Genomic DNA, 25,241 nt, shown 5'->3' with positions numbered 1-25,241 from the left:
CTTTATAGATATCATCTATTTGGTATGTACAATCATATCAGACCTTTTTTGGCAACTGAGTGACTCTATAAAGAAATCTCACAGACAACTTTACTTGGTAATGCAATCAGTACCGCAGGGCGCTGTCCTTGGACCGCTTTTATATTTGACGTTTAAGTAGGATTTTATTGATTAATTACCTTTCATCGGATGTGTAAGCATTATATAATTATATTACTAAGTACTATTGATACAAGGTTTCTTTGTCACATAGACAGTCATAGACATCAGTCAGTATATAGTCAGTACTATAGTCTCGTCTATTTATATTGAATGTAAATACATAATTTTCGATACTTTTATTTTTTATGGTTAACACATTTATTCATCAGCAAAAGCTATGGTGTGGTATGGCTAAGCGATATTATAAATCCTGCTTACATTCTTTAAGCAACGTAAATCCTATTTAGTTATCTCTTAAAGAATTCGAATGTCCTACATCTTTTGGTATATTTTAGCGAATTCGTGTTTAAATGTAAATTTAAAGTAACGTATTGCAAGTTAATGATGTCACCGGCTATCGATTGATGTGAACACACTTACATAACACAAGTAATTGCTAGTAACCTGACAGATTTACGTGTACCGCCTCGTTACACTCGCTCTTGTGTCTTGCCTCACAATTTCACTTCTCAAGGGTTGCTACCAATTAATTTCTACATATATACAGCTTTTGAAAAGGGATCTTTTTTTAAATATGATAATTTTTATGAAGCTGACCGAGAAAAGTGTAATAGCAATAGAATTATACGTAGTTTCAACATAGTTTTCTTTGAATATATTTACAGTCGAGATATAATTTTTGTTATCATATCGTATATAAGATATAATAACGTCAGAAATTATGCATATTAGCCGTGACTGTCATACAAATATGCAAATTCAGTGGTTCCAGAACTAAAATTACAAATCACGATTTGTAGTTAAGTTTTGTTTGAGTTTCGTAAGTCGTTTCGTAATATTTACTTAGCTACTGAAATATCAGAGACAAATCCGCTCTCGGTGTACACGGCATAATACTCTACAGCCGACTTTACTGAGCTATTGAAATCATTAAATAAATGTAATAAATAGAAATTTTAACACAACATTAATTAATATTAACGATGCATATGTATTAACAATAACTTATAGAAGGAAGGATTATATAAGGATGTTATCATGTTAATAAAAAAAACGCCATTTGTAAGTCAATGAGGATGAAAAGTAAAAGTGTATTGGAGATGGTTTCTCTGGTGGACGTCCTGTCCACACTCAAGGTCATTGTGCCAGATACGAATCCTTGACAACAGATTTTATAGTTCCCACATTAGCTCTGTTATTTGGTATATTTTTACATCATAAAAACAATAAAATCTTATAAAAATATTTAACACCTTGTTACGTACGCGCTACATATTATAAAATAAATGAACATCGCCGGGGCAACATCGTTGTATGGATAAAATATCATATAACGAGCGACGCCGCTGACTCCGCGGAACGAGCACCAAGCCGTGTGAACCAGAAGATTCATGATACCACACAAGCTATGGAATGGGATTGCTACCCTAACATCGCTGCAATCATATTGTCTAAGGAGGTTATAAGTTTTAATATGTAATTTTTATAATAATACATATAAGTAAGTTTCGTAGTTTTCCTGGAACCTCCGGTTGCCTGTCCATATCTTCGCGAAATATTTTTTTCGAATATTAAGAACTAAATGATACTGAGAACTGTATTTAAGTAAGTACAAAACTATACAAAGAAACGTATAGCAGCTTTGTCTCGATTTGCTGATAGCCACACATCTTCGTTAGCATTATCAAAGTCATCAATCAATGCAAAACACACATTATCTTACTCTGTTCAACGTGTTTCAAATTTTTTATTAGTTTATCGATGTTCTGTGAAATCAACACAATTAGTTTATCCTTTAAACAAGTGTTTATATATTTGAATGAGACTAATATTTTTCGGATAAACTACGCTTCTCGTCTGCCCGTGATCACGGTTGCTGAAAAGTAACCGAAACGTCGGGAGTATGTAGTTTTTTACAAAAATAAATCACGCGTAGTTTATCCGAAAAATATTAGTTTCATTTAAATGAATAAAACTCGCGAAAATCTTAGATCGCATTAAGTGGTTATGTATCTTATTATACTTTTTTATAACTATAAAGGCCATCTCTTAATGTCACTTAAATAAAGATCACAACACACGCTGGCCGGCTCCTTGTAAAACAGGATATTGGATTTTGTTGATATATATATAAATATATATATATGTTTCCTTTATTTGGCGTTGGTATTAAAATAGCATTCGTCATGACTGTTTAAATATATCATATATGAATAACATCCCATATATTTTTTAATTTATTTTATGTTCCCATTTTATTATATTATATACTTATTTAATATTTATATCATATAACATTCTGCCGACACACAGACAGCTTTTCCATGCAGTATACGGTACATCTACATATATATTATTAGTGTAAGTTAGTTAAGAGATGTTCATTGATTTTTTTACGTATTAGTCGGTTAAGTCCTTCGAGTTCAGCGCATTTACTCATCAGTCCATTAGCTTGATAACATATAAACATTATCTCTACATTAATATATATTCAAATAAACCAATTAATACGCGATCGTCCACATTACATAATATATAAAATTAATTGGAAGTGAAAACTATTATTATATAATGTATTTACACAATCTCAAAAGGTATTTAAATTAAAACATTTCGTTTATGCAGGAATAACGTCTTCTTGTGTCGGAGCATTAGTAAATGTATGGTTACGTGTTTCATTATGTGTCATACAATATATATAAAAACTCCTTATATTCCTGAATGTCAAGCAAATGGACAGATATATAGACAGAATGCGTGACGTGTGACTCACCGAAACGTTTAACGTGAACGTCTCTGTTAAACGACACAGATCTCTGTTTACCCTCTTTTTCTTTTTCTTTCTCTTTCTCTTTCGGTGCTACATCGCTCTGAGCGTTCTTCACATATGTTTCATTGGACATCGGTTAGTGAGGTACCCGCAGCTTGGTACCTCGATAGTTTTTTGTATCGATTATAATATTTTCATCGATATATTTATCTGTAAACGGTAACTTATGTAACGCACTGTTCGTGTATGTGTATTCTACATGTGTATTAAACTTCTTACCTCCTAGAGATGGTTTTTTATCGTAACGCCCATTTGTATTTCGCCAATTCTTCTAGTGTGTAGTTCGGAGCCGCATAATATTCTGCAACATATAAATTTACTTGTCAATATTCTTATATATTTGTAATATTATCGCGTATTTTTCTATGAATAAGACGTCTGCATGTATGAGTTACTTGTATGTAACAAACATTAGTGTATTAATATCAAGTAAAAATGATTCAGTTAATAGGTAAAGGAAGATTTAAATCTTTTCATATTTTAGACGTCAGGCGGCTTTAGAAGAAGTTTTTGGTGTAGTATCTTCATAATATATAAAATCTAGAAGTGTATATATATATATATATACTAGCAGTGCCCGGCAAAGCTTCGCCGCATTTGCGAGGGTGAGAAATGAACAACAAAAGACAGCATACGTTTTATTGTAGTTCATTTTTTCTATACTTGTGGGTACAGAATAGTTTTTTTGTTTTCCCGTAGTTTGTGTTAATATAGATGCTATTTGGTTTTCCAACACGGGAACACGCTACATACAATTGTCCATGTGGAAAGCATTCTACATCCAAATCTAAACCACGCGTTTCTAAAGGTTGACCTTGAGCTTTGTTAATTGTAACTGCTGATTAGGAATTGCACTTTTTTATATTGAAATGGTGTATCGGTCGGGATCATGGCAATACGAAAATGAGGACATCTTCACCTTTGAAAGGCCACGTTGATATTGTTGCGTCCACTATGTTGTTCATTAATTTTTTAACTGCGAGTCTTGTCATTGCAGAGTTTTGGTTGGTTACTAGCGCACTTAGGGGTAGGTTAGTGTCGTGAAAAATAGATAAAAAGAAATCCTTGAGACGTGTTGCATATCGTGTCAAAATTTCAGCTGTCAGTGCAGAGCATTTTGAGTTTTTGAAGCACAAACCACCTTAACATTTTTATTTATATAGATACGTTATTATTATTTATTTCAAGCATAACATGATGATATGAATGATCAGAAATCAAAATCCCTCCATAGATAAAAAGAACTACAACGTCCTCGCTCTGTGAAGTACGGTTATAAATATTGATATTCATGATTTTTTGTAAGTCATAGACGTAACTTTCATATGCTGTTTACCTCTCCTATGGTTCGAAGATAATTTTGACAAAAACTGTAATATTTTAAATAGATCAGTTGTATAAAGATCAAGATAAATAAATTAAAAGTTTGATTGCAATGTTTTTATTTTGAATAATATTTATTTGGTTGTATGATTGATTGATTAAATATAATGCTATGGAATCTCTATTATTTCATGATTGATTAAATAGACTGCAGAATTAAATAGGGTTCCGTTACCTCAAACAGATTGGAACGGATCATTGAATTAAAAAAAGCAATTATAACGTATCAATAAAAACATGATAGTCCGATCAAGTAGAGATAGGGTTGTCAGCTGGAAGTTAGTTACACCAACAAAATTTTACTGAACTCCCTAAAGATAAAGCTCTCGAAATACTTAAAGTTTATTGCTTGTTTCCTAAATTATTTATTAAAAAAAAAATATTTTTCAATGATTCTTTCCCAATCAGACTTTCGATAAAACTCACGCTTAAAATATCGACAGCTACAAACCTAGAAGGAGAATAACAATTCTTCAAATAATAAAGGCGGTACTTACTCTTCTTATATTATTTACATTTCATTTGTATGATACTTAAATCTGTCAAATACATCAAAAGCATCTTGTAATATCGATAAGTAATACATCATTCACGTCACTAGCTAATGTATGAGATGCTTATCACAAGTCTCAACGTGAATGCTCTCTGCATTTCTGTAATAGTTGCATCAGCTGTGATTTAGTTAACCGAATGTATTGTAAGAGAAAGGTAGTGTTCCGTAAAATAAACTGCTAACCAGTTTGTATGTCTTAAGGCTATTACTAAGCACCAAGATAGAGTTAGAAAATAATTTAAACAACATATATATGCTTCTTCTATGTAACATAACATTTGTATCTTATTAAATAGAGTACAAAGATATAAATTAAATAAAATATTTATCACGAGCAGACGAGATGACATCTAGTCTGCCCGTGATCACGGTTGCTGAAAAGTAACTTAAGCGTCGGGAGTATGTAGTTTTTAAAATAATAAAATACGCGTAGCTATCCGGAAAATATTAGTTTCATTTGAATGAATAATCGCGAAAGTCTTAGATCTCATTAAGAGTACAAAAATGTTATCCAGCGCCGTTCAAAGAAATTGTTAAAATGTTACAAACACAAAAACAATAATGTACATATGTTTAGCTTTCGCAAGGACCAGTGAATGTTTTTCATATATATGTAACGTATAGACGAACCTACATTCCTTCCTGTAGTAACACGCCGTAATACTTTATAAGACATTACGCAACCCACACTACAGGTGCCATATATTTTTTAATCCAATTATTAATGTCTCTATGAAGCTATTTTAAAGACCCGTGCGAAACCGCACGCTGCTGCTAGTTCATAAATTCCGTTCAATTGCAAATCTGTTATTTAATCATTCGACCTGATTGGAATATCCAGTATTAAGATTTTTTGTTTCTTATTAAAAAAAAATTGTCCAAACAAACCAGTTTACTATCGCAACGTTAGTATGGTCGCCAGGTTACGACACACATCCGAATAGTTACCACGAGTACAGCGTCCGACTACATACGGAGCGTTTTAAATATAAGATATTACCTACTTTGACATTATTGCAAGGATTCATAAACTTGCAACGAACCGTTTGACAGTGCAAACTGGTGTTAAGGTTACTGACAACAGGTGCTGGTGAAGTCCACTGTTGGTTGTCTATTGCCAAGTTACTATTACTAATTCGTAACTTATATTTTGTATATTTATATTAATAAATTTATATGTATAAAACGACTTCAATAATACTTTTTATAAATTGAAGAAATCTATAAGTTGTGAATAAAGTTGAAAACATTATACAAAACTTATCAAAACCTTTAGATGTGGAAAGATTCACTTAACTTTTATTGTATGATTTATTTTTTGATTTTAGTTAATTCTGTCTTCATTAGAATAAATATATTTCCGTTCACTTATCACCGAGAATACAAGCATTATCAATCGCTACCCGTGCATCCTGCAACCTCAATCTCCCTAAGACAATATTTGCTGTCATTTTTACTTAATTTTTATAAATACCTAGTTATTACGCGCGACTCCGTTAACGTGAACATTACAGTTGCGCTCAGATAGATATTTATAAAGTATGTTTATACAATACATAGATATAGTAGGCTACGTTGCAGCCTTTTCAGTTTTAATAACTTAGATAGGATTTGGGGTTAATCGCAAATGTTACACAGCGTATTTCATTCAAATCGGTCCAGCCGTTTAGAAGGAGTTCAGTGACATACACACGCACCGTAAAACAAAATATATATATATATATAGTATAGACATACACACGTACCGTAAAACTATACTATATACTATAACTATATATATATATATTGTATGTATATATATATATAGTTTTACGGTACGTGTGTTTGTCAATCTGTGTGTGTATATATGTATATAAGTTCAGCTGCCTTCACGTACATAAAAACAAATATATGAAATTAATATTACAGTGCAAATAATTATATTAATAATTGCCATTATGTATACAATATATAATGTATTAATAATATGTTGCTGGGTCGCATTCTCCGCTATTTGTAATACCATTACACACTAGCAGGTTATCCTTTCTCTTATAAATTTCATCTTATACTTCAATAACACTCGTATTATAAGTAAAGGCACAATGTTTAAAATAAACTGTCAGGTTAAATGTTTGTCGTAACTTATATATTATTATATAAAGACCTTGAAAGACGGAACCAAAATTAATATTTAAGCCAATTAAAGCAAATACATTTACTCCTTCTAACGCCTATCAACTAACAAACATACACATGTACATATAATACTGAAGTAGCTTGAAATCGTGAGCTCCATATTCATTATTATTGACGAGAGAAATGGATCCTTCGTATGATGATGACGTCACTTCGTCCACGTGTGACGTCACCAGGATCCGCGTGGGCTGAAGGTGACGTAAGATCACATCCTAATAAACCTTTACATGAAAACCTTTCACCTCGTCTGCCCGTGATCACGGTTGCAGCAAAGTAACCGAAACGTCGGGATTATGTAGTTTTTAAATAATAAAATCCGCGTAGTAAATCCGAATAACACTAGTTTCATTTAAATGAATACTCGCGAAAATCTTAGATCCCTTTACATGAAAATTGTTAAATATAAATTTTAGCAACTTGACTGGAATCGCTATGGAAATCTAACATTCTGTTAATATGATGGAAGTAACGTCTTAAAGGCACAATAATGTGTGTCTAAATCAGTGAATTAAAATGGCTTTTTAACTTAATTACCTTAACTGTCCCAGTTCATGGTGTAAGTGGTGTGTAGTCTTAAGTCGCGTGCCACGAACTAAGTGTCGCTGATGTTTGGATAACATAATACAGATTGTTTTAACACAATATATTTCTCTCGGATTGTGATTCCGTAATCGACCCGCAGTCGCGGGCTGTAACTAGTTTTTAGTTTTCAAAATAAAGATAAATGATTACTTAGATACCTATAGAATTCAATAACTAAGATTTAAAATACTTCATTACTGTTTATATATATATTACGTATACATCCTGTTACGTAATACGTAAATATACCTCTGGAGTATTACACAATTCACGATCGAACCATCGGTATTCAATAAACGTACAAAACTTACAATCATACTGTCGGTTAAGTGGTAAACCTGGCAGTGCACTCGTGATTTATAGTACGTAATAAGATAAGTAGATAGAATTTAAATGTCGACATGATTATTCTTTCAGGATCAAGAAATAGCATTAAAATACATATTGGCATTTATTTCATAGAAGGAAACTATACGTAGAGACAGATACTTTATGTAGAGAACTTTGTAGTTAATAAAAATGTTAAGGCTTTCAAGAAGGCTATAGAAATGTTGGTCGTATATTTAAAGAGAAAATAAATTGATTTTTTTTTATATCATATCAAATAATTTTTCTTTATACTTTATATATGTTTTAAATGGATTATTTTCCTACTGTGAGCCTTTTCCTGGAACAGAAGAAATGAAATCCGTAACAATGACTCCCTTATCATATTACGTAATAATTTTTCCTTCGTGAGAAATTAAAAAGCTATTTATTTATTACTAAAATTATTATTGTTTATTAAATAAAAATATGTTTTTGTTTTGTTAAGATAATGTTTTGCTTCGTAATATCGAAAATTTCACTACACTATGGTTTTGTGTTATCAGTATGCTTACTCCAAGTCTGCATCTTCACACTTCATACGGAGCGTTTCCCGTTTTTTAAGAACCTACGTTAATATTATAATGTAAGCTTAATACAAGAAAACCAAATTAATCATCGTAATTTTGTAAGATTGCTTTATATATAAAATAACTATTAAATATTGGAATTTTATTGTAAAGTAGAAGTGTACAACAAGAAGTTTTTATTTACAGTCACACGTATGAAACAGTCCATTCTACACATCAGTATGTACTAAGCCTTATAAAGCTAGATCATACATACTCTTCTTATTAAGCTCACATTTCTCGAAGCGGTAAGTTGAAATCAATTTTAAATGATGCAGTTTTACATATTAACCTTTCGGTCCAAGGTGTCTCGGACCTTGCGGCTCCATTTTGGGACGTCCGCCATTTTGTTGTAACTTTTCCGTGGGTCGCAATGTTAACTTGTGATGATTAAATATTTAATTTTTATCCCGGTTTTGGTATTCCAAGGTCGCTGGCTCATTCACAATTCGATTACACAGCTACTACGATGTATTATTTATTTCGCAAGAATATGAATTAAAATTTTTGGTCGAATTCTTGTGTTGCCGTTAAAAACTTCAGTTTCTACGTACTTGAAGTTACATATATAAAGGTTGTGATAAAAAAAGTATTGGTAGTTCCGAGAAATATACTTCCGACTAATATAATGAACTTTTGTTTTGTATTATAAGTCGAAATATTTACAAAATTTCACACTTTTTCTATATTTGAGATATTCCACAGATAGAAAGAGACAAAATTTTTGTGTTTGAACTAAATGAACCTTAACAAATTTATTTTTTATATACACAACTAAATAATAACTTAATACCCTTTTATAAATACCAAATAAAACTAAGTCCAATAAGTTTCCCACTCAATACAAACAAAACAAAACATATTTATAATTAGATCAAGCGAGATCTAATACGATGACATCTTATAAACAAACCGGTCATTGCACAAACAGCTCTATTGTTTAGATTATAAGGGTCAGGTGGCAATTCACCTGCGGACGTTATTGCCAAGGAGAGCGACCTGTCGCGGCCAATCAGCGACACCCATAACATATACATATAAAACATAGAATATATATGTTTTCATATAAATTAAAGCATTTTTAACGAGCAATAAAAAAAAAATTGTTTCAAATATATTTTTATAATAATTATATTTGGACGTAAAGCGTTTGATGTATATTACGTAACATTGTAGATTTAGAACGGAAATGTCTCGGAGATAATAACACATTATATATTTTTTAATAAAAACCTGTTATTTAATATGTATGTAACGTATGATACTTGTATTTTTTTATATTTTTTTTAATGTTATTCATATATTTTGCGATTAAGACTTTGTCAGCTTAATAATCGCGTTTCTCACGCAGAGGCAATAACTCTTGTCTTAGACCTTCGCGGAATTCAAATATAAAATATATTTAAAACATACATTTGGATGAATTCAATACAGAAGTTTTTATGATGAGTAGCGAGAAAATGTAAGAACATCAATTCAAAAGCGGCTTGCAATCAATCATATAGGTACCTAATAGTTTTTTTTATTGATAACACATGTTCTTCATAAAGGAAGATCCATCTACATGTATATATAGAGATTAAAAATATTGTATTTAAATAGACTAAGCGAGTTTTTCGCTTGGAAATTTACTATAGAAGTTAATTTCATTAGTATGAAATATCATTCAAATACAAAAATTCTTCTATATAAAATAAAACTTACATTCATACCGTAACAAATTCTTCAATAAATGAGGTTTTGACATTTCAAACAAAACTTTAGAATTTTAAAAATCAACTTCCGCGATCGTTTGTCTTAAGATAAAATAAAACTTATATTTTGTGTATCAAAAAACATAGGTAAAGATACATAAAATGTGAAGATGTTATAAAAATAATGATTGAAACTAATTACAGCGTCTTGATCTAAATAAAAATTACAAAGTACTGAGAACAACAACTTAATAAATCTTTTATATCTATCTACTTCTAAATTTTCCTGCCAAGAATCCTCTTCCATCGATCGAGGTCGGAGAGAAGAGAGAGAGAAGAGAGTTATCGAAGTAATTATGTTAATATAAATAACATAATAAATTATTGAAAAATTGAATACACGTATATACAACGGAGACAGAATTAAAACAACCTTATAAAAACCGGTCCATTTGGATGTTGAGTAAAAAACATATTTAAAATGATTAATATGCAAAAAGGTAATATTTTATTACTTTGAGCTTTTAAAGACGGAATCATTTGACATAACTAATTTATTGTAAAGAAATTTAATACGACATATTCAATTAATCCAACCAATATTATTCTATTATATTTTTTAACTTTATTCTAATATGAAACATGGATTTTGAATTGAATTTTTTTAATTGTAAGACGGTACAATTGTGTCAAAGTCTGTCTTCAAGACCAAGGCTTGTCGTCGTGAAGTTCAAATAGTGAAAAATTCGCGTGGGCGATGCCTTATACAGTATTGATAATGATATTTAACATGTGGGATTGGTGTTTGACTTATAACACTTAATTCTACATAGTGTAAGGCTGTAGTTGGTATGTGTATAACCTTCTAAGGTCCAAACATTACAGGCGGATAAGCATGATCTTTGCTACGTAGAAATTAAGCTGTGTATTTTTAATTTATGCTATGGCTTCATTCGCACTGGAATCGTGAGAGAAATTAAGCTGTAACTAATTACAGCACAACCTGAGTTATGCTTCACATTCTGGCTTACGAAGAGCAGCAACATATTGACAAACAAAACTTTTTCGTCTTGATTCATTGAAATTAACACAAGTCCCTTCCACGTTATTAAAAAAAAATAATTTTGTTTTCAAAATATAATAAATATTAAAGTTGTAAGATAATTTTCCTTCGACAACCCCAGGTTCAGGTCCTACTACCCACAAAAGACAAAAGAGACGTGATTTTCTTAAACGGACGTCAAAAACTCCTTGAAAGCGTCATTACCCAACAAATATAAAACAAAACCAACTTAAGTACATTGTAAATGAATTACAAATATCAATAGGTCTGTGAGTTTTGTAGTTTTAAAGTAAATAATATTGACCTTTAAAGGTCATCGAATCTCCAGGACCAAAAACGTTATCACCATTATTCTAACGCGGTTTATTTTTAAAGCGGCCGTGATCTTATAAGGATAAGACCTATATAAAGATCTATGTAAATTCGGACTAACTCCTGACTTCATTCGCACGTTGTTCTTTATCATATATATATAATTAATTGAGTAAATAAATGAACTTTTTTTATATAATGTAATGAAAACTCAAAAAAATTTCCATTCAAATAATGTAACTCTAGTAATCAAATGTTTTTGCCTAAATATTAGAAGTGCACACCAGAAAAATCCTAGTAATGTTACTAATATGAGACACTATAGATGTGTGTACGTTTTGTTACATTTTCCTGCTAAATACTGAATTAAATTTATTTTTAATACTATACAATGAGATAAGTACGCAACTATTATAAAACGTATCAATCCACCAGGCTCTTAGAGGCTTCGAAAGATCGATGCAAGTGAGACATTTAAAATTAGAACATATTTATATTTCTGTCTAATAAAATGTCACAATAATAGTGTTGTTTAATTAGATCACAATAACCGGTACGCGATTGTATTAGACTGGCAAATGTCCTTTAACTTCCCGCCAATTTAAATGTCAAGATAAAAAAAAAACCGATCCTAAAAATAATTATTCGATGCAATCTTATATGTCATATAAGAGATATAATTATAAGTGACTGTTACGTTTTTAAAGATATGTCGCTGTGTATATTGTATTTTATGGGACGACATACAATGATTGAAATTTATGTTAGACGAAAATTCTAAATGTATTTATTGGGACAGGCTTACACTTATGCAAGTATGATTTACGAATGGCTAACCTCGTTACTGTCCGCGTTTAGGTCCTAGATACGAACGCATAGTAAAGATAATGGTTTGGAAACTTTCATAATTTATAATATAAATGATCGTTTATATACAAGTCTCTTTTATTCAGCTGTCGTTTCTGTCCAACTCATTATCGTCTAACAGAATCGGCTTACAATCGACTTTCCAAGGTCAATATATAGGGTTACCTCAATGTACATAAAAATAAAATTTATCGGTCTTAAACGACATCGCTAGATAATCTTCAAATACAATATTATTTAACCACTTAATTAATTTTGACAAAGAATATAAATAAAAAAAGAAACATGAATTGTCAACCCTAATAATCATTTTAGTCTATTAATAACATCAAAAGCCTTTACAGAGAGCTAAATTCGTTCAGTTATTGAAATTTTATATGAGAATTATTTAAATTTTCCTACAACGTTATAACATTCTCAAGTAAATTGCTCAATTCAATCCATATTACAAAATTCTGTTCGAGTGGAGTTATAGTTGGGCAACAGTTAATTAAAACTCGATGCAAAATATATACTTAATAAGTGTGCCACTGAAAATCTTAAAAGATAAAGATAATCTATTAGCCTGGATGTAGATGAGGTCAGGAAGAAAGTTAAGATATCATAACCTCGGTAATAAAACTATAAGAGTGAGATACAGTGAAATTTTTAATTACTTAATTAAAAACATAATCTGTAGTCAAACAAATCTGGGTGTTGTTTTCTGTTTTTCCCAGTTAGATCATCTATAAATAGGTTTGATTACAATTAAACAGAATGCTATATTAATTAAATATAGTATTGGTTCTGCATTATTCAGTACAGTTACCTATACTCTATAGTATGAATGCAAACTGTTGTGTAGAGTTTAAATAAGTACGATGCAAGTCGATCATTTATAACAACTTTAATGTACTTTACGGAAGATTACTTTCTTGTATCTGACCTCATTATGTAATAACCAATTTATGTGAAGGCAATGTTTAATAATTTTTTTCGTCCCCTCCCGGTGACGCTGTCAAAACCAATAGATCTAGCAGCTATAGACAAGTGGAAACTAAAAAACCTTCCGTCGAACTGAAGAAACAAATTTGACAATAAAATAAGTTAAATCGGTTCAAATGTACATGTCAATTGATTTGTAATAGCTCTCGTTTATCGATTAGGTTAAAAACACTGTTTGAAGGCATCGAAACAAATTCTAAGGACTATAAACGCAAATATACTCTAATGTAAACGTATAAGAGGGATTGTAGACAAATGTGCCGCGTGAACTGTTGTGTAGAGAAGACGCCGTTATCAAGAGAAACAACTCCGTAACTTTAACTCTATAAAACGAAGTTAGCTTAATCAATGTTTTATTTGTTTGAGCGTGAAATTCGTGTGGAGTCACAGTAAACAACTATCATGCAATTATGTATTAATATCTGTGAGTGGTATTACTGGAGAAGCGTAAAATCTTTAAATGTGCGTTCTTTTGTTTTATTCAAAGACGATTCGTTATAGCGTCGTCATTGTTGTGGCCGTTCAATATTCATGTCTACGCGTCATGTGTTGGATCACTGACACATAATAAACATTACACTAACGATAGTTCGATACAAACATTACATATGTCATATACATATCACAGAAAGCTGAAACGGAGGGACCCCCAAGCGATCTAAATTAACAAATCAGCCCGGCAGATGGAGCTGCAGTTGTATATAGGTTATTTAAAATCAAACGCCTTTGACACAGATTACTATATGTATTGTTTTAACACACTTTAATAAAAAATATACGTAGCACCTAAAAAAAATAATACATTCCAATATTATGGACAAATCAATCATGTTCCGTTTGAAACGAATATTTTTAACTAAAGTTTAATATTTTATCTGTTACCTTTTATTACGTTAATTGATTTGACGGTATTTCTTTTAAGACGTAATCATAATTATCGAAGATAATTTACTTAACGTGACAAACGAGCTTACTATCTTGTTATAATTATTGTGTTCAAATTTATAAGAAAGAGCACTTATATTTAGAACGAATTAATTTCTACTTAGTTTCTTGTTTATATCGAGCTTGTTGCAATATTTTGCATTTCTATGAGTTGTAGCGGTCATAAAACTTGCTGTTTTAGACTCCATAGAAAAATATATACCGTTTTTTTCTTTGTTGTGTCTTTAAATAATAAACTAATAACAACTTGTCCAACATATTTTTCATATTATTGTCACAATTATGACAAACTATTTTAACGAACAGTAATTAAAACGCAATAATTTAATTTAATTTCAAGATGACGTGTGTATGAACGTGTGTGTGATAAAGTGAGTATCAGGAACAATATGAAATTTACAACTAATAAGACATTCACAAACTATAGACGACTGTAAAACAAGGGTCATAACTTAGAGTATAACACTATATATTATATGTATGACATAAATTAATATTTAATATCTCCAAACAAAAGACCTTTTTGAGGAACTCAAACCCGAATTGATAGCATATATAAATATTAAAGTCCCATTGAAGCTAAAACAGCTTGTAAATTAGAAATTGATTGAAAAAAAATCAAAATCGTGAATGTTCTGCAGTAAAAATAAATAATTTATTTAGTAAAACTGAGGTTTAGTAGTTACTTCCTAACCTAACTGAGATGAAACTTCTCAGCATTCCATGTATTCGACGTCCTGGTGCGGGGTCCATTGCGTTGCAGGGAGAGAAGTTTCAACTGTGAGTGAGACTTGCGACCCAGGTGTAGGTTTAAGAGGCCCCTATATAACGCGCGGTAAACGCTCATCTCCACTGTCTAAACTCCTCTCTCTACCTAATCAAATTTGAAACGAACCTACTAGAGCTGCCTTCGAAGTACCTTCTAAGTATGAATAGATGTTAGTTCTGGTCAGGCCCAATTCTTTTAGAAGGTTGTAGACAGATTTAGCTGTTATACCTCTCGCTCCCACTTCACCGCGTACCACTTTCTGAAAATTTTCAATATGATAATTTATTTGATAATCAAATCAAGATCGTTATAATATGTCTGTTTAATAAGAGTCATATGCTTGGCATAGTGGAGTTCATCACCTCCTTAGAGGATTGTTCATTAGTTTTTTTTATTACCAACAAAATTTTAACAGAATTAATTCAACTTTAGAATCGCAAGTCGGCTTGAAAACTTTAATGATTTATCTTTAGTTTGATGTTTAATTTAAGAAGTATGTATTTCATACACTTACACTAAAAAAAATTATCGTTCGTAATTTTCATTGTCCATGTAAAAGCAAAACCCATACTAAAGGTGACCTTATCGCGAAAGTGAGAACCGTCTTGTAATGTCTCATAATATCTTATATAAAATAAATAAAATCTATTGACAGAGACTGAATTTCCAAATATACGTTTCTTATTAACTAGAGATAGACAAAGGAAAATATAATAATTTGTCCATAGCTTCACCAGATTTTAGACCTGAGTACACGGTTTTAGTACAATATTCAAGGTTTAATCAAAAAAATTGCTTTTCTTATACATTATTATAGTAATACATGTGTTATAAATGTGTAAAGTAACAAGTCCTGATCGTCACTTGACACAACCATTCATGGGGAAAATGTATCCAAGGTTGCACGTAATACTTAGTGCTCGCATGACAGTCTCTGTTATAACTTCTTTACTTGAGACAATAACGACGCTTTGTTTGAAACTATACACTATTTACCGATATAATTAGATATTGCAATTATCTATAATGATAAAAATGATATCATATTATTAATATATAAGAATAAATACATTAATTATCATTGTACGGTTCGTATCAAGCTTATTTACATATATATTTACTTAAAATTATGCTCCTGTCTTTAAATTTTGCGTGCTAAAGAAACGTCGAGTATAGAAAATTCAAAGAGAAATATTGTGTGAATCGCATAGGATTTAAACCGGATACATTTGAATACCGCGGACCAGCTGTGTTAGCCTTTAAGCTATCGTGTCATATATAATTAAAACATCTTATTGGTAGACCGAGCCGTACCAATGTGTTCGTAACTGTGATCTTTGTGTCACTTTATTATTTAAGTTATTACATGTTTAACTTTGACCCCGTGGCCGCTGTCAGTCTGTCAAGGTCATCCTCTGTCCTGTTACAAGACTTGTCACGACGGACCTCAAACCGTATAGCATCTTTCTAAAGGCCTTGTTACTTTTAAAATATTATTTACAATATTATATGCTGTGAGGAGTTCGTTTCTTTTGTTTCTTGACGCTGCACTGGGACATCGATGAGAACTATGACGAAAACTGAGCATAGTTATCGTCTTATGAAAAATTATTTTTCGTGCCCTGTCCCAGCTTAAATTAAACTCTTATTATAACGTGATGTACGTAAATTTCCATCCTATACTAAGTTTACATATTTTCCACCTCTAAACGTATGAGGCCGCGGGCAGCAGCTAGTATAACATATTACATAATAGAAAGATTTTACCGACAGTCAATTCATTTTGTTTACTTTCAGTATATTTTGTGAGTCGGTTTTTATAGAAACTAATAATCTCTACGAAACGTGACTTCATAACAGTTAATTCATTTAATAATTTGTTAATTTTGGTCGAAGGCAAAGCACGAGGAAGGACCGTTCAGTAGGTATGTTCTGTAACAAAGTTAATACTGAACTTAAGGCTGAATTTTAATAAACAAAAGTATTTTGTGACGTCATATATATCTGTCTGTTCGCGATTAACGGAAAAACTACTATACCGATTACCAAACAGTTATCACCACTCGATAACGTGATTCTCGAGGAAGGTTTTAGTATATTATTTGTTAAGTTTTTGTATTTGCTTGGTGTACATTAACGACATTTATTGAAGATGTCTGGAAAACATGAGCCTTCTGATAGCCTTGAACGAAAACGCTGCCTAAAGTCTTTGAGATATAACAAAATAATATATGGTGGAATTGTGTATCTTATATAGGTCTATAGAAAAGTCCGCGGTGGCATATGTCTATACCTTAAGAATAACATACTATATCCATTTTACAACTTTTAATAATTGGCATGCCTAAAGCGTTTATTGGAAAGCTATTTACATAAAAATACGGTATTAAGTCTTATTAAAATAAACTACTTCGTTTTCAATTAAATGAAACTAATATTTTTCGGATAAACTACGCGTGGTTTATTTTTGTAAAAACTTCATACTCCCGACGTTTCGGTTACTTTTCAGCAACCGTGATCACTGTTAGTTTCATTTAAATGAATAAAACTCGCGAAAGTCTTAGATCTCATGACTTCGTTTTCAAGCCTACATCAGTATCTATAAATTAAATCTTTTTTAATCATTTAAATCGGGCGTGCCATTTGAAAGTTATCATAATATAAGTTAAATAATTCTCAAAATTAAAGGCTATTTTAATTTTTTTGTAAAGTGCCCGTGCGAAGCCGGGGCTGGGACCTAGTATATATAATATTCATTTAATGCTTATCCAAGTGTACACGATACCTACATTAAAAATGAAATTTAAACACTTTTTTTTCTTACTATTTTTGAAACAGCTGGAGAGATTTTGACCGGGTCTTTTCCATGATTTAAGTCATTGTGAAAATGAGTTACTAGGTTACTCTTTAACCGACATCAATAAGGAGGATGTTCTCAATTCGACGACATGTTTATTAAGCTGTGACTCCTGCGATTATACGCTGATTTCCAAAATTACTTTAATGGAAAAGACATTGTCTTGAGGTAGCCCTATCATCATCAAGTCAGACTCTCATGAGCGGTATCAAAATAAACAAATAAAAATGATGACACGCATATATATTATATGTATATATCATTTATCAATTAATTAGCTCAATATTGTTGTAATGTTGAAAGCCTTTTATTGATAAGGGCAATGTATAGTACAACTTCATTGTCTGCACGGTGTGCCTTTAAAGGCTTTGTCACTGATGAACTATTTACAATCTATGTATGGACATTGACAGCTCCACGACATCCTGGAGCAAGGTATGCATGCTGATGACGAGCGGCAACAGTCTCTTAATGAGATGCATTAACTATACTATACATGTACATGGAGTCATATAACGAGCCATACAATGACCACTTAGAGATTCGACCGATAACACGATAATTGAAACAAAGAGTGAACAGGTCAGAAGTTGTTAATATATAATAGTAATAATAGCGGCTCTTTGTCTGATAAATATTTTTATGTTCTAAACTATAAGCGGAATTATTATCATGTGAAAAACTAGCAACGGAAAATCCGATTCATTCTAGAAGTTTATTCTTTGTGTGAACCTAAGTAACAATACTAGGAATATATATCACCTACACTGTTAAACAAGGGTAGCCAATAAAAGTTTCACAGTGATCTGAACAGTTTGCCTGCATCTGTTTCCTTGAACCCACAAACTAGGTATCTTCAAGACAAGACAGAAGAAGCTATTACTAAGGTTTATCGCAACATTTACTTACTACCAACAGGTATTATGGTCAAGCGATAGCCAATCGCCAGTTTATATTTAAAGAAAACCTAAAAATATAAACAAATTACTTCAATATCGATTCTAGCACATTAATATAACATAATTCCAAACTTAATTTAGAAAAAGTTTTAAGACAGCTCGATATAAGAAACATGATATATAAGTGGGTATATTTTTGCTTGTTAATACATAAATAAGTTGCGGAAATCCTTCGTCACTTACAAATGGCTCGGCCGCGTGACGTCACAGCCTTGCGCCCACGCAACATGATCCCTCTATATTGTGGATTAAACATTTTGTATGGAATCATTTAAATTAACGGTCCTTAACAAATTAAACGTGTGACAGTTTGTAAATATGTATTTATGTAACACATAAGAATTTTTTTGTTGCGTTCAAGATAACGAAAATATGTAATATAAGTAAATTATCTGGTCATTTTTTGGGTCGAGAAGAAATTAAACCTGCGCTGCACGTCAAGGTATTGACCTGGTTGGAGAGAGGACAAATAATTTATTAGATATTGGAGTATCATTTGCCTTTCAAAGCACTTACAAAATCCTTACTCGGATCATTGAACTTGCTTTTGTATTTAATAACGCGTCCAAGAACCAAGTCCATCTCATTATGAGAAATTCAACGTCCAAGACTACAAGAACCAGAAAGTTTCCATGGATATTCAGAACGAATTCCTTATTTGAACAGAGAGACCCAATAAAAAGATCTTAGTACGTTTGCTAACTTTACAGTTTATATAAATAGGACTCGTTAAAGGTCGTGAATCAGGAAGAACCGTCTTCATTGGTCGGCGAAGAAAGCGCTGTTTGTTACGTTGTTAAGGAATTGAACTGCCAATTATTATATCACAGTCTCTATAAGGAGTTCGAGTAATGAAAACGATGGTAAAACCTCTATTATACTGAAAATTAAGACACATATCTTATATAATGTCAATATAATATTGGACAGAACACAAAATATTATCAATAATAGTTAGAATCACGCAAATACAAACTTATCGGTTAAACAATATTACAAATGAAATCAAATTCATGTTATTTATAAGACACTTAAACGTTTCCCACAAGTCGTTTTAAATAATGCAAAAACCAAACGCTTCGTGTCCGCGTCAAGGTGACAATCCCGACCAATCAGGGCGCGGAGATTTGATGACGTAACGCAACCCGAGAAACCATTTTAACGACATAAATACAGTAAATATGTTTACTACGCCTTCATATATAAAGTTATTGGAAAGAAACGCCTGTATTTAACATGGATAGTTAAGAATTTATTTCTATGTCATATAAAATAGTACCAGTTTGAAATCAAGACATTTAAAAGGGTGTCATGCTAACATTAATCTGTAGTTAAGTGACCTTAACGGGCACGCGTTCTAAGGGTGTGGATTTAGGACACGACATGTCTCCCCTTATACGGTTCAATTATGGTTCTTTTAGCTTAGTATAAAAATCAAAAAGGACATTTGTGTGAGCTGGACTCGTTTGTACATTGTTCAGACACGATCTCATATGATGTGGAATTTATTGATATAATATAGAAAATGAAGATCCTTTGAGGGAATTGAATTGGTCATATATGAGTATTTTATATAGAGATAATATTTTTTCACTTTGACCGAAAAATTTCAAAAATTACAGTACTTTTTTATCAACACATTGATCTTAAAGAAGAAAAAAAAATATTTCTCTGAATGTGAACGTTAGTTATTTTGATTTATACAGAAATTATTTTTATTACTATTAAAAACAAAACGCGTTATTATATTAAACAGTTTTGTTTTTTTCGCTGAAAATATTTTACAGCTAATACAAGGGAAATAAAATACAAGCAAAAGACTACGTTATTAAAAACAAAGTGGACGTAACTGTTTTAGATAAAAACAATTCTTTCTTTAATTTATTTTATATGTAAAATAGGGTTGTCCTACATTAGAAAAATGTTATTTTTTTAGTGTAATGTGTGTCACTGTCTCAGAGCGTGGTGCTTCTTATCTATGGCATTGCACATATTGTCACGTACGCCATGCTTTATGGCATAAGTAGACTGCCATGGATAATTGTCGCATTTTAACGGATTTTGATTTCAAACAAAACAACGCGCTGTATGGATATTACGCCAAAATTAGTAAAAAAAATGACATCCATTGAAAAACAGTTGCTATATTTATGTTTTAAAGTTATGTATCGTATTCATAAAAATGAGAATAATTAGATACTATAGCTTATAGTTATCCGATTTAAAGTAAAAATTTGTAAATTTTTAGTATTATTTTTTAATGAAATAGTGAGCAGGATAAAATATAAGTTAAAAGAAGTAAGGAACGGTTTAACTTGCAGCTTAGTGTGCTAAAACGTTGAAACTTTACTAATAGTTATGTATTTATATATAATGAAATAAATGACGGTTGTGTTATGTGCGTGCGTGTGCGTGTGCGCGTGTGTGTGTGTGTGTTTGTGTGTGTGTTTTCTTAGCTTCTCTGAACGAAAATGAGATTAAAGGAACATTTAAAGCAATAAAAAATTAGACCTAAGAATTTTAAGTTGTTCAAGAATACAGGGGGTAGGCTTTTACGGAAAAAGTGAGCTTATCATCTATCTGAGATTTCATCTCTACCTACCATCTCTAATTAGTATTAATTTAAAATACTCTTTTTAATCTGATAGTATATATTTTAAAACATTTTTTTTTAAAAACGTCATTATATCTTTATTTTCTTTAATTTTCTTTACCATCGTATGAAAAACATATTTTGTTTCAAATCTGTTTGTACTGCGTTTCAAATCTATATCAAATACAGCAGTAAGTGACACCATTCCAACAAATGTTATTCCATACCCATACGGGCTGCGGCTGGTGTTACGACACGGAGACGTTTTGTACTCCGTCACGACAGACCTCGTGAGATCCTTACAATGGATGTACTGGTTTGCGTAAAACTGTCACAATGTCATCTTTTGTTAGTGGTATATGTTTTTGTTAATATATATATGTACATGTACATGTAACACTGAGAAGGGACAAGCTAAAGATTTGCGTATAAAATGAAAGGAGAAAAGACAAATAAATTTATATACATATTATGTAGTTTACTATAAAAAAGATCTACAATAAAAATAATATTATGTTATAAAGTAATGCTTAATTTATAATAATAATATCTCACTAATTAATATTTTGTATAGAGACAAAGATCTTCTGATCTTATACATGGTGTTCTAAAAGCAGGATGTTATAAATAATAGCGTCGGTAACGTTAATCTTACAGCGTTAACCTTGGTGTGTTCATGGAAACAATGTTTTTCTAAGAAGGTTTCATCCAAATTTGTATACATAAGGAAAACTCATTCAGTAATAACTTCAAAGGATAAAAACATTTACAAAATAATATCACAGTACTAAAACAGAGATCACTTGACCTTTGTTAACAAATTTTCTTGTAAACTCACAAATAAGCTTCTTTACTAAATTAAGCGTGATGTAGTACAGTAATAAACCAACATATATAGAATAAATTAAAAAACACGTAGTAATGCTTACTTCAACTTTATTGTTTACTTGTTGAAATTAATTAAAATCATAATTAATATTTTTTATATAGTCTAACGTAAAACGTACAGTACGGAGTTTTATTCATAAATATGCTGGAGAATATTCGTATAAATCTGAATTCATTAATCAAATATCATTTAACTTTCGGTATTGTGTCTAAAACGCTAATGCTGAAGGTCATACGTACTTCTAACTTTAGGTCCGTGATAAGAATCAACATAATTTCGTCACTTAAATTCTACTTCATCATTCCACTTGTCTTATTATTATATAGTACGGAATATTTGTTAATGTGTATGTCTGTCATTGTCTGTAAAGCACCGGAACTATTTCATTCACTCTATAAACATATTTAGCCCTCCTCTTATTCCAATAGAGAATTGGTATGAACATTAGACATCTCGATAATAGTTTAATCAAAAAAAACCTTATAATACAAAATTTACTTCACATAATCATCTCGAAAGCACATTTTTTTGTTGACCGTAATATCCTCATTACGTTACAAAGAAATTCAAAATAGAAAGTGCGTCCTTGACTTGATGTCTCGTTGCGATGATGTTTTGTCATTTTTTACTTCCATCACAACCTGTATATATTTTTTTTATAATACTAAACTATTCACAATATGACGATCTTAATATTTAATATGTAAGTTTCATTTAATCGCCAGTTTGAAATAGGTACTTTCTATTATAATTCAAATCGTACTTTGAAATTTAAAAAAAAAATATTTATTTAGTAGTTGTATTGATACGTCATTATACATAGACAGTCAATAGATCATTAATAAATTCGATCTTTATTAAACGGTCTAGTTCTCGATTAAGATACACGGTGAATGTTGGTACGACCTTCGCTTGCAGGTGCCGCCTTCTGATAGACTTGTTTGTTTGTCATACAATGTTACACGGACGGGGGTTGTACAACAATACATTATAGTTGTTAGTACTATACAAGTCGTAAGGTCAGATCATGACTGCACTATTGTGTTTTTGTTATTAATGTGATTTAGAAAATATAAGAAATAGATACAAATAAGATAATATAATAATAGTATTGCTCAAATTCTAGTAGAGTATCCAGCACGGGAAAAGATTATCTCTTATCAGAATGAGGGGCGATACTGTCGGGTATATAGACACAATAAAAACCAAATGTACCTTACTATTTTAATCGGAAAGTAAAGAACTTTATTCGTTACAAATTTCATAAATACTACAAATAGGTCTACACTATATAAATAATATCTGGCCGTCTGTAATGTAAACATAATATTATTAATCGAATTAAACCTAATCCAATTACTGTCTTCACACTATTAAGTAGCCCCAACTGACAATGTTAGACAAAAATGTCGATTGTTATTTTCTTGTATAGGATTAATGATTATCATTGAAGAGAAGATAACAATATTCTAAACTTGAATTATATGAAAATTGCCTTTTTTATATTAAAACATAATATATATTAAACTTTTTCTAAATTTTAAAACTGAGTGCCAATATGATCAATCGTATCCCCATATAAGTACGTCTCGTTAACGTCGCGGGTGCGAGCGGTGTGGGATGTTTGACGTCATTCTTATTAACTTTATTGTAGATATATTAATAATTCATTATCACATGGACATATAAGATCCAAGAAATATACAGTAATCGCTATAATAATTTTATTACGCATACACAAAACAGAAGAAAACTATTCATTATATAACTGTTTGTATTTAAAACGAGCCAAAAATCCATAACAATTGAGAGAAACGAGGAAATATTTTATATTTATTTATTTATTATTATTATTTTTTTGCAAAAAAAAAAACTTTTTACATCAATAAATCGATTGTTTCCGCATACATCTGTGCGAGTGAAATGCCATAGCCTCTGACATATTCAAGTTACCTTGGACAGAATCGACGGTAATTATATCATTTAATATCTACATATAATATGTTTTATAACGGTTTTAATAACTATTTAACTCAACATCACGACAAAAAAAACACTTTAAAATATAAGTTCTGAAATGTACCTAATTCCAACATCAATACGCACTCAAACTAGTTTACATTCCCATATATTATTTATATGTGCTATTCGCACACATCACAATTAGCTAAGGCTAACAATTCTATAGCGACGTTATAAAAATTACTGTAAACGAATTATTAAATTTATTTTTTTCAAAGCGCAACTAATTAATTCATAATGTCATGGAATAAACATATAAATTGATTATTAAATTGGTGCATTCAAGACTGTTTTTTCGAGTCGAATAACTAAAATCATTAAAAATAACTAAGGTAAGACTCAGTTGACAACTCACTTATACAGCGTACTCGGTATTATTTTATATCACATTTAATCGACTAAAATATTAATGATTTAAATCACAATTTCTTAACACACGAGGATAATTTTAATCGTGTACGTAAATAAAATTATTTAGGTTGATTGTTCGCGTCGCAAATAGATAGATTTCAATTATATTCAAGTCAATTTGATTATATAGTCTTATGTTTGAATTCATGTCTTTAGACACTTGACTAATCTTGAATTATATTCTTGAGACATTGTCTTTTCATGAAGAGTTGTAGGATTATCCATCTTATAACTTCAGTGATGAATATTCTCT

General features: G+C 30.9%; 1 protein-coding gene across 1 annotated transcript in view; it reads right to left on the bottom strand.

Moving 5' to 3' along the window:
* Nucleotides 1-25,241, bottom strand: part of LOC116775434 (uncharacterized) — a 46,031-nt gene that overhangs the window by 20,081 nt on the left and 709 nt on the right. Inside the window, exons 2-3 of the mRNA XM_061524462.1 lie at nucleotides 3,212-3,293; nucleotides 2,936-3,142 (exon numbers count right to left, since the gene is read on the bottom strand). Of these exons, the coding sequence (XP_061380446.1) occupies nucleotides 2,936-3,065 (130 nt within the window). The 5' untranslated portion in view covers nucleotides 3,066-3,142; nucleotides 3,212-3,293. The remainder of the gene's footprint in view (nucleotides 1-2,935; nucleotides 3,143-3,211; nucleotides 3,294-25,241) is intronic.

This window comes from Danaus plexippus, chromosome 25 (genome assembly GCF_018135715.1).
Source record: "Danaus plexippus chromosome 25, MEX_DaPlex, whole genome shotgun sequence".
Lineage (NCBI taxonomy): Eukaryota > Metazoa > Arthropoda > Insecta > Lepidoptera > Nymphalidae > Danaus > Danaus plexippus.
The sequence above is the reverse complement of the archived record's forward strand: the minus strand, read 5'-3'. Positions and strand labels throughout refer to the sequence as shown.